At 42.7% G+C, this 12,070-nt stretch overlaps 1 protein-coding gene across 6 annotated transcripts in view; it reads right to left on the reverse strand.

Annotated features, from left to right (window-relative positions):
* Nucleotides 1-12,070, reverse strand: part of LOC135518341 (3',5'-cyclic-AMP phosphodiesterase 4D-like) — a 386,883-nt gene continuing 374,813 nt past the window's right edge. For all 6 annotated transcript variants that reach the window (XM_064943444.1, XM_064943443.1, XM_064943447.1 and 3 more), the window contains 7 exons: nucleotides 11,242-11,340; nucleotides 10,906-11,070; nucleotides 10,427-10,526; nucleotides 7,700-7,854; nucleotides 7,238-7,360; nucleotides 4,903-5,085; nucleotides 1-3,982 (listed from right to left, as the gene is read on the reverse strand). In XM_064943444.1, coding sequence (XP_064799516.1) covers nucleotides 3,479-3,982; nucleotides 4,903-5,085; nucleotides 7,238-7,360; nucleotides 7,700-7,854; nucleotides 10,427-10,526; nucleotides 10,906-11,070; nucleotides 11,242-11,340 — 1,329 coding nt within the window. In that variant the 3' untranslated portion in view covers nucleotides 1-3,478. The remainder of the gene's footprint in view (nucleotides 3,983-4,902; nucleotides 5,086-7,237; nucleotides 7,361-7,699; nucleotides 7,855-10,426; nucleotides 10,527-10,905; nucleotides 11,071-11,241; nucleotides 11,341-12,070) is intronic.

Genomic DNA, 12,070 nt, shown 5'->3' on the forward strand with positions numbered 1-12,070 from the left:
TCATTTCATTCACTTTTATCATTCTTGTACAGAAGAGATTTATACATTGGGTTAAGTATGGATCATAATAAACATTCTCTCAACAAGAGGTTTTCCAAATACACCAACACCATCGGATGATAGAGGAAGAATCCGTCATTTACAGAATGCAACACTACAATATGTACAGCTTAATAAATACATGGTTGTAAACAAAAGACAAATGAGAAAAACCCATTAACAGGTAAGGTCGTCCGGTGAGGCAAGCAAAAAAACCACAACAAAAAGATGGCAGAGAAATGAAACTGTAAAGAAATATACCATTATCCAATAATAAAATATTAACATTTTTACTTTAAAATCCAGGTTCAAGTCTTTTCAATGTGGACATGTTTCCCCATGTATGACAGAAGTGTTGATTAGAAGCATAGAAATATGGCTATAGAGTGACTATTATAGTCATTCTATTTCTATGGTCTACGTACATCATATCACCAGAACAGGAACAAAGAGTGTATTTTGCGAGTCCACATCATGTTGTGAAGCTACAGGTTGTGCATTCTACAGTGCTGTCTTACTTAGGACGGCCAAACTGTGACAAAAACAAAGAATCCATGGCAACACTATTAACCACCTGTGTCTATATGATGCATTCATAGAGCCTTCTTTCACGCCCATAATAGACTATAATAATGGGCTTTTCCTGGTTAAATAAAGGTTTAATAAAACGTGTATTTTTTTATAAGCATTCATAACAGCTCACAACTCCTTAAATAGCCTTTATGAGGCTTCATAATGCATTACTACATGTGACTCAAAGACAGTGTTACCAAATCAATAAATATAAATAAAGAAATATTAAAAACCAACACAGAAACCACTTGACTTAATGGTGTGTGCTGCATTGTGCAAGTCCAGCAGGGGAGAAGAAGAAGAAGAAAAAGAAGGAGAAGTTCTTTTGGCAAAAATAAAAAAAAGCAATATTGGGTTTGAAATGACAAGTCGTCCATATCTAGTCCTTCCCCTGAAAATGGCAAATATATTGCAATATGAAATCTAAATCATAAAGCATCTGCAATTACTGTCCTACTACTTCAATTTAGTGGAATTGTTTCCTGAATACCATGGATTATATGGGATTGTGTCCTCATATGAGGCATGACATGTATGGAAGAGTCTGTTAATGGTTTTGATGCTAGCAGTACAGTTATATACATATACACACACATCTATGAACTACTCAAATATGAAAGGTAGATTTTAAAACTATGCAGGTGATTCTCAATGTCCAATGTGAAATCCAATAAGACAAAATAATGATAATAATGAAAAAGAACAAAGGCAAATATTGTCAAAGTGTTTGTCATTTTAGTAATCATTATTGGATGGATGCTAGACAGTTGAAATAGGCAAATCGAAGAGAGACGTGGGATATTCATGTATTACAACACAAAGGTTCAGATCCAGAGCCTAAGCCCATACAACACAACCAGGTATACATGTGTTGGAACACTTTAGAATACAGTCACTATTTTCATTTGACAAATATTTCTATTTTTTGCAATACATATAGAGTGTACATGAATACAACCTTGTTATTTGTTTGGTGTAAAACAACATCAGTTTTATCATTAGCTCAAGTCCCTTTGTACTTCAGATCAATAAAGTTTTGAAATGATGAAATATAGAAAGATATAGCCATGTGACTATAAGCTAAAGTGTTACAGATATCACTGATAACTGATGAGTGTTTATGGAATCTGACTGAAGGTCAATGAGGGTTATTCAGAATCCTTAACATTTGAGAAAAAATGTACCACCTATTTAAAAACAGATTTAACAATGTGTAGATAGACTGGAGAGTCTATTTGGATAGTATATTTGGTTGGATAGAACTAAATTACTACATACTCAGGATGGTAACAAGACCTACCATGTCATATTTAAATGGAGACATGGCCTAAGTATATTATATACCATTATTATGTTCTTAAGATCATTAGTTAACCGGCTTCTTTCTACTTTGAAAAATAAAAAGAGGTGGTACATTTAAAGCTGCAATAAAGTTAGAACCCCAACGCTCTCGAACAGAAAACCACACATGTTCATCTAAGATGCCCCTATCTGAAATACCTGGGAGTGAAGATTAAAGTTAGAACCCCAACGCTCTCAAACAGAAAACCACACATGTTCATCTAAGATGCCCCTATCTGAAATACCTGGGAGTGAAGATTAAAGTTAGAACCCCAACGCTCTCGAGCAGAAAACCACACATGTTCATCTAAGATGCCCCTATCTGAAATACCTGGGAGTGAAGATTAAAGTTAGAACCCCAACGCTCTCAAACAGAAAACCACACATGTTCATCTAAGATGCCCCTATCTGAAATACCTGGGAGTGAAGATTAAAGTTAGAACCCCAACGCTCTCGAACAGAAAACCACGCATGTTCATCTAAGATGCCCCTATCTGAAATACCTGGGAGTGAAGATGAAGGAGAGCAAACGAAAGCAGACTGAGTGCAGAGAGCTTAGTCACATGCACTCAGGACAAGCACACATTCCCAGAAAGACCACAGGCATTATGTTATGGCATAACATATCTCTTCTAAAAAAAAAATCAAGTTTCAATGGATGCAATATATGACGAAGAAGATATTAATTGAACATCTTCCTCCGCTCTTTTCTCTCTCTCTCTCTCTCTCTCTCTCTCTCTCTCTCTCTCTCTCACTCTCTCCATTAACAAAAGTTATCTACAAAAAGATTTCAGTTTTACTACAATACAAAAACTGAGGAGGTCAAAAACAGCATTTTCTACCAGTCTTGTTTCAAGGAAGACTTGAACTTTAGAAAAAAAGGTCTCTTTGAAATCCTCTTGCAAAGTATGTCTTTGTCCGTCTCTCCCTATAATATCCCTCATTGGTTTTCAGATGGTATTAGTGGACTGGGGTCACCTTGCAGTTCAGAGGTCACCTTGCAATCCATCTTTCCCCCATCTGGCTGTCCTCCCATGATGCTACAGTTAGGACTGTTCCAAGCATCTTGTGTGTTTCCCATGTGCTCAGTCTTGGAGTCAAAGAACACTTTCTGTTTGCTTCCTGCGTTGACAGGAAGTGGTAGGAGATAGAGGAGAGGCGGGAGGTGGAGATTGGCCTTTGAACTCAAGGCGTCACCTCGCTCCCTATAGGCCGAATGAACCAGAAGGTAAACAAAAAAGGAGGCAAGAAAGTCGACTAAAATATTCCTGAGTGTAAAAGTGTGGCGCTCCAAGGGAGGGAGTCTTGGGGGAGGTGTGGGTCTGTGCCCCCATATCGCCTCCAGGTGGAGTGGAGTGAGGAGAAGACTGGGATTGAGGAGTGCAACGTGCGCTTTGGAACTCTCGATGACGCCACATCACCAACATTGTGGCGATTACTAGTATTCACCTCGTCCCTTGATTCGCCGTTGTAACGCAACAGTCTCTCTCTCGCAGTTTGGCAATCCGCGCAGTTTCTACTGCTGCTATGTATCGGCCGCTCTTTGCTTCTCCTCGCCCTCCTCCCCTTCCCCCTCTCCCTCCTCATCCTCCTCCTCCAACTCCGCCATACTTGGTTCCCTGTGTACCCCTTCACCCTCCTCCTCCTCCTCTACCACTACCACCTCCTCCACCTCCTCTTCCGGCTGCTCGTCCAACGGGATCTCTGTGGATTCCGAGTCCTGCGTGCAGAGCGTTTTCGAGTTACAACTATTCTCCTCGTCTTCTTCTGGTTGACTTCCACTGTCTTTCTCCGTGTCCGACTCTCCGTCCTCTTCCAGGGTGAGCTCGAACTGGAACTTGTCCCCTCCGGGGGGGCGTCCGCTGCCGTCGTCGGCTTCGTCCGGGACGGGCGAGGGGCTCTGGGGGATGATGCTCTGGTACCACTCCCTGTTGTCCTCCAGAGTGTCCAGGATGTCCTGAGCGTCAGGGTGCACCAGATCAGCCCAGGTCTCCCACAGAGGGTGGACGATGTAGTCGATGAACCCCACCTGGAGAGGGGGAGGAGGAAGGAGAGAGGAGGGAAAATAAAATGAATATCAGCTTGTTGTGCTTAAATAATTTGTCTGGACTGATATAAACTTGCTGTGTGTGTGTGTGTGTGTGTGTGTGTGTGTGTGTGTGTGTGTGTGTGTGTGTGTGTGTGTGTGTGTGTGTGTGTGTGTGTGTGTGTGTGTGTGTGTGTGTGTGTGTGTGTGTGTGTGTGTGTGTGTGTGTGTGTGTGTGTGCGTGTGTGTCTGCTTTTGGTTTCACTATCCTTGTGGAGACCAGAAGTCCTCACAAGGATAGTAAAAAAAAGGAACATTCGCACAAGTGGGCACAATTCGCCGGTCCCCACAAAGAAAATTGCTATTGTAGGCTTAAGGGTTAGGTTCAGGGTCAGGGTTACAATTAGTGTTAGGGGTTAGATTTAGGCTTAGCGTTAGGGTTAAGGTTAGGGAAAATTGGATTTTGAATTGGAATCAATTGTTTGGTCCCCACAAGAATAGTAAAACATGTGTGTGTATGTGAGTGTGTCTACTCTACTGTGTGTGTGTGTGTGTGTGTGTGTGTGTGTGTGTGTGTGTGTGTGTGTGTGTGTGTGTGTGTGTGTGTGTGTGTGTGTGTGTGTGTGTGTGTGTATATATATACACACACACACATATATATATATACATACTGTATGTGTGTGTGTGTGTGTATATATATACACACACACACACACACACACACACACACACACACACACACACACACACACACACACACACACACACACACACACACACACACACACACACACAGTAGAGTATATATATATACTGTATGTATGTGTGTGTGTGTGTGTGTGTGTGTGTGTGTGTGTGTGTGTGTGTGTGTGTGTGTGTGTTTGTGTATATATATATATACTGTATGTGTGTACTGTACTTACCTGGCTCTTCTGTACAGAGGCGTTGTGTTTGTCACACATAGGGCTGATCTCCATCCCTCTTTCCCTCTCCCTGTCCCCCTGGCTGAAGAACTCTTCCATAATGCGGTCGGTCCACTGGCGGTACAGCTGCAGGGGCTTGGTGGGGTTACTGAGATCCGCACAATGCACCATGTTCTGGAGGACCTGAGAGTGGGGGAAGAGAGATTTAGAATTTAAAACCTCAGTCCTCACATTTACTGAGGGAGCGTGCAATTGGCATTCTGAGTGCTGGAATGTCCACCTGAGCTGTTGCCAGAGAATTGAATGTTAATTTCTCAACCATAAGCCCCATCCAACATCATTTTATAGAATTTGGCAGTACGTCCAACCGGCCTCACAACAGCAGACCACATGTTACCACGCCAGCCCAGGACCTCCACATCCGGCTTCTTCACCTGCGGGATCATCTGAGACCAGCCACCGGACAGCTGATGAACCAAAGAATTTGAAACCGTCTTAGGGAAGCTCATCTGCGTGCTCGTCATCCTCACCAGGTTCTTGACTTGACTGCAGTTTGGAGTCGTAACCGACTTAATTGGGCTTATGGTACAGGCAGGCATTAGCTATGGACAATGAACACAGTTGCATTTTATCGATGGCAATTTGAATGTGCAGAGATACCATGACAAGATCCTGAGGCTCATTGTCGTGACATTCATCCGCCAGCATCATCTCATGTTTCAGCATGGTAATGCACGGCCCCATGTCACAAGGACTTGTACAAAATTCCCAGTTCTTTCATGGCCTGCATACTCACTAGACATGTCATCCATTGAGCATGTTTGGGATGCTCTGGACAGCATGTTCCAGTTCCCGCTGTTTCCAACAACTTCACACAGCCATTGAAGAGGAGTGGGACAACATTCCACAGGCCACAATCAACAGCCTGATCAACTCTATGTGAAGGAGATGTGTTGTTCTGTATGAGGCACATGGTCACACCAGATACTAACTGCTTTCTAATCCACACCCTTACCTTTTTTCTAAGGTATCTGTGACCAACAGATGCATACTGTATCTGTATTCCCAGTCATGTGAAATCCATAGATTAGGCCCTAATGAATCTTTGAAATTGTTGCATGTTGCATTTATATTTTAATTCAGTGTATATACACCTGCAAAAGAAACAACGGTCAAAAAGGTCAGCTGCAAACCTGGCGTCATACTGAACATAAAACATTCGAGAGAGAGAGAGAGAGAGAGAGAGAGAGAGAGAGAGAGAGAGAGAGAGAGAGAGAGAGAGAGAGAGAGAGAGAGAGAGAGAGAGCACTGGTGTTTCCCTCTGCCCCATGGCAACAACACCATCGAGAGAGAGAGAGAGCACTGGTGTTTCCCTCTGCCCCATGGCAACAACACCATCGAGAGAGCACTGGTGTTTCCCTCTGCCCCATGGCAACAACACCATCGATCGAGAGAGAGAGCAGCCCCATGGCAACAACACCATCGAGAGAGAGAGCACTGGTGTTTCCCTCTGTGGCAACAACACCATCGAGAGAGAGAGCACTGGTGTTTCCCTCTGCCCCATGGCAACAACACGATCGAGAGAGAGCGCACAGGTGTTTCCCTCTGCCCCATGGCAACAACACCATCCTCTGCCCCATGGCAACAACACTATCGAGAGAGAGAGCATGTTTCCCTCTGCCCCATGGCAACAACACCATCGAGAGAGAGAGCACTGGTGTTTCCCTCTGCCCCATGGCAACAACACCATCGAGAGAGAGAGCACTGGTGTTTCCCTCTGCCCCATGGCAACAACACCATCGAGAGAGAGAGCACTGGTGTTTCCCTCTGCCCCATGGCAACAACACCATCGAGAGAGAGAGCACTGGTATTTCCCTCTGCCCCATGGCAACAACATCATTGAGAGAGCATTGGTGTTTCCCTCTGCCCCATGGCAACAACACCATCGAGAGAGAGAGCACTGGTGTTTCCCTCTGCCCCATGGCAACACACTGGTGTTTCCCTCTGCCCCATGGAGAGAGAAGCACTGGTGTTTCCCTCTGCCCCATGGCAACAACACCATTGAGAGAGAGAGCACTGGTGTTTCCCTCTGCCCCATGGCAACAACACCATCGAGAGAGAGAGCACTGGTGTTTCCCTCTGCCCCATGGCAACAACACCATTGAGAGAGAGAGAAACAGATAAACAGATGAAGGGAGGGAGAGGATGAGAGAGTCAGGTAAAGATGTATTTTTAGAGTCAGTATACAACCTGACCATGATTACAAAACAAATACGTTGTTTGAATCAGTTTTGCCTGCAGGGTGGCCATATATGTAGCATCAGTAACAGCCTACCTGTATTCTGTCATTGTAGTTATCTAGTAGCAGCACACCAGAGCTGGTGACTTTCTTGGTCTCCACCATGGTCTTCAGGTCAGCTAGGAGATTCATGTGCTTGGACATGTCAGTAGCTAGTACCTATAGAGACAAACAGCAACACCTTGGATTAGTTCAATTGGGTGCTAGGCTGGAACTCACTCACTCACTCACTCACTCACTCACTCACTCACTCACTCACTCACTCACTCACTCACTCACTCACTCATTAGATAATTAATGAATTAATGAATCAATCGATTCACTTGCTAAGTTAATCCATCCATCTATTTATCCAACCATCCATCCAGCCACCAATCCTTCCAAGTTCCATCCAGCCACCCATCCATCCATCCATCCATTCCAGCCACCCACCCACCCACCCACCCGCCCCCACCCACCCACCCACCCACCCACCCACCCACCCATCCATCCACTCACCATGTCTATGACCATCTTCCTGAGGGACTGCCGTTGTTTCTTGGTCAGGTTCTGGAAGATGTCACAGTTCTCTTCCTGAAGCAGCTTGAAGCCTACAGCCAGGTGGTGGTTCTCTAGGACTGACGAGTCATTGTACATGAGGGCCAGCTCCGAGTCTGGAGGAAAACAAACAGACAATACCAGCACATGGTTAGGAAGCTGTTTCTCTGATGCCATTTTGAATAATATAGTAAGATACTTTTCCAAGGTAATATTTATTAGGTATTTATATAGAAGCATGTACATTTTGACGAGTGTGTGTAGATTTGATCTGGTATTTCTCTCTCATTCTCTTTCTACACGTTGCACATTGAATAAAGTGAACCAAGTGAACCAAGTGAATAAAGTGAACCGAGTGAATAAAGTGAACCAAGTGAATAAAGTGAACCAAGTGAATAAAGTGAACCAAGTGAATAAAGTGAACCAAGTGAATAAAGTGAACCAAGTGAATACACAATCCATATCTCAAGAGTTAAAAGTCATTCTTTAACCCGTCTCCTCTCCTTCATCTACACTGATAGAGGTGGATTTAGCAAGTGACATCAATAAAGGATTAAATATTTCACCTGGTCAGTCTATGTCATGGAAAGAGTGGGTGTCCTTTATTTCTACTATACTCAGTGCACGTGTACGGTACCTGTTAGATATTGGGGGCATCCTGGGATGTGCTTTTGGATGTTATTGCTGAAAGTGTGCGTTAGCTAGCATGCTGTAATTGTAATGGTTGCATTAGCTCCCCGCTAATTCAGTTACTTCCATGTTTCAGGTGAATCTACAGCCATCAACATACTGTTGTCCTGCACATCTAATGTGCCTTCTTGTGTCTATCGTCAGAATAAACAGCAATCAACTGGGACCACTGGCTGGACAGTCGCTGGCTGGACAATTAAAAACAGAACGCAAGAGAGTTACGAAGTACGATCACTTCTGTTACACTGATGCCGAGACCAGTCTTTGCTGGACGGCTGTTACACACACACGCACGCACGCACGCACGCACACACACACACACACACACACACACACACACACACACACAGTCACACAGTCACACACACACACGCAGTCACACACACGCACGCAGTCACACACACGCACGCAGTCACACGCATATCAGTCACACGCACATCAGTCACACACACGCACGCAGTCACACACAGGCACACAGCCACACACACACGCACACACAGACACACACATGCATGCAGTCACACACACGCACGCAGTCACACACACGCACACAGTCACACACACGCACGCAGTCACACACACACACGCAGTCACACACACAGACAAACACACACAGTCACACACAGACACACACACGCACTCAGTCACACGCGCACACAGCCACACGCGCACGCAGTCACACTCACACACACAGACACACACACAGTCACACACGTACACACAGTCCCACACACAGACACAAACACACACAGTCACACATACACACCCACACAGCTTCCAAAGGGTGTCCCTAATTCGTTTGTTGCCTTGGTGGCAAGGCTAATACATGTTATGGCAAATGACGATTGCATAACTGGGGAGGATTAAAATCAGTTCACTCTGCTTAGAGGACACACAGTCCAATCCCAACATTGTATAATCTTATACTAAGAATTAGGTTTCAATAGGAATCCAATTACCCTTCATTCTATCTACAATACCGTGTAGCTTGAATTGAGTTCATTTGTCTTTCAAGCCAACCATATTGTCATTGTCACACCAAACATGTTCATGTCAATGTTCAAAGGAGTTGGCTATTCAGCATATACAGATCTGGGACCAGGCTTCATGGCAGATAATTGTATGTATTCCATGTAGTCCATGTATTATATGTAGTCCATGTAGTATATGTATTATATGTACTATATGTATTCCATGTATTATATTTATTATAATTACTCTATGTAGTCCATGTATTATATGTATTATAATTACTCTATGTATTCCAGGTATTATATGTATTATATGTATTATATGCATTCCACGTACTATATGTATTCCATGTATTATATGTATTCCATGTATTATATGTATTATATATATTCCATGTACAATATGTATTCCATGTATTATATATATTCCATGTACAATATGTATTCCATGTATTATATGTATTCCATGTACAATATGTATTCCATGTATTATATGTATTCCATGTATTATATGTATTATATATATTCCATGTACTATATGTATTCCATGTATTATGTGTATTCCATGTATGATGTGTATTCCATGTATTCCATATATTCCGTGTATTCCATGTATGATGTGTATTCCATGTATTCCACGTATGATGTGTATTCCATGTATCACATGTATTATAGGTATTCCATATATTCAGTGTATTCAGTGTATTATATGTAATATGTATGATATGAATTCCATGTATTCCGTGTATTCCATGGATTCCATGTGTTATGTGTATTATATGTATTCAATGTATAATGTGCATTACATGTATTCCATGTACTCCATGATATGGGGAGGATTAAAAGAGAGTTTATGAAATGTGCCAGTGTGTCAGCAGCAAACCTTTCTCACTATGTGTGTAAACCCAGAAGAGAGAAGCTCATGTTAAAACAGCCATATACATTATGATAAAGGATATACATTGTGATAAAAGAAACAGCACGGCACTGAAAGCAGACAAATCATAACATTGGAAAGGCCACTCACTGGTGCTGATGAGAAACTGGTTGGAGACCCCAGGGTGGTCAACGTCATGAATAGCACTGGCAAAGATGGCAGCTAGGATCTCCAGGTCTGTGAACACAGCCTGTGAAGAAAATAGGTGGAACAATCTACATGAGCAGCACTTCAGAACAGAAATGGGACAAAAAACGTTTCATACAATCTCACGGTATAACCTCACTATTTGTCAGCACCAGGAACATGTCATTTTTGTTGTCCGTTGCAAAATGTTTAAAAACATTTTATATTGCCTTCCCTAATGAACACAACTCAGGCTACATTTAAAGCCCGTTTTAAACAAGACAAATATAAAAACTAATATCATTAGTGTATGTTTAAAAGTCACATTATTAACAAAACATGAGCCAAAATGTAAAAAGAAGGGGGCCATACAAACAGCACTGTATCAAATCCTCCCAACAAAGATTCCCCCATAAAGCGACGGAGATGGTACATTCCCCTACCTCTAGAGCAGGCGTGGACAGCAGCACGTGAGTGGACTGGGTGACATCAGCAGCATGGATGTTATTGTGATAGGCTACATCGCCATGGTAATGGTCTTCTAGAGTCATCAGGTAGGTTATAAAGGTGTCTAATGGTATTTTGAATGTTTTTAATAAATCTCTTTCCTGAAAATGAGAGAAAAAATGTGACACTGTCAAAACAAGAGGTGACAATAACGAACTGCTATTCACACATACATTCACGGATGCACACAAACATAGTCAGCTGTATAAATTCCAGCAGGGTAAAACAACAGTTTTTATAAAGGTTTTTTATAATTGTATAAACGTCCTCACCTGGAAAATTGTATACATCATGACTGTTAAAGGCCGGTTTCCTGAAAGCTCGGTGACTTTAAAAAGATTAAGGCCCCATTTATTGAGGTCCTCAAGCTCCTGAAATCAGACATCAAGGCCATTTTACACACACCACTTTCACCCAAACACATCATAGGAGACAGTATACAGTATATATGTCCTGAACACAAATAGAAACGCAACATGCAACCATTTCAAAGATGTTACTGTGTTACAGTTCACGTAAGGAAATCAGTCAATTAAAATAAATTCATTAGGCCCAAATTTATGGATTTCACGATTGGGAATACAGATACATGTATGCATCTGTTGGTCACAGATCCCTTAAAAGAAAAGGTAAGGGCGTGAATCAGAAAACCAGTCAGGATCTGGTGTAACCGCCTCATGCAGTGCGACACATCTCCTTCACATAGAGTTGATCAGGCTGTTGATTGTGGCCTGTGGAATGTTGTCCCACTCCACTTCAATGGCTGTGCGAAGTTGCTGGAAATTGTTGGGAACTGGAACATGCCATCAATCCAGAGCATCCCAAACATGCTCAATGGTGTGGCAGGTAGCCCAGTGGTTAGAGTGTTGGACTAGTAACCGAAAGGTTGCAAGATCAAATCCCAGAGCTGACAAAGTTCAAATCTGTCGTTCTGCCCCTGAACAAGGCAGTTAACCCAGTGTTCCTAGGTCGTCATTGAAAATACGAATCTGTTCTTAACTGACATGCCTAGTTAAATAAAGGTGACATTTTTTGTTGTTGAAAAAATGGTGACATATCTGGTGAGTATGCAAAAAATATCCCAATGCCCCATTGCAGTGA

This window comes from Oncorhynchus masou, chromosome 28 (genome assembly GCF_036934945.1).
Source record: "Oncorhynchus masou masou isolate Uvic2021 chromosome 28, UVic_Omas_1.1, whole genome shotgun sequence".
Lineage (NCBI taxonomy): Eukaryota > Metazoa > Chordata > Actinopteri > Salmoniformes > Salmonidae > Oncorhynchus > Oncorhynchus masou.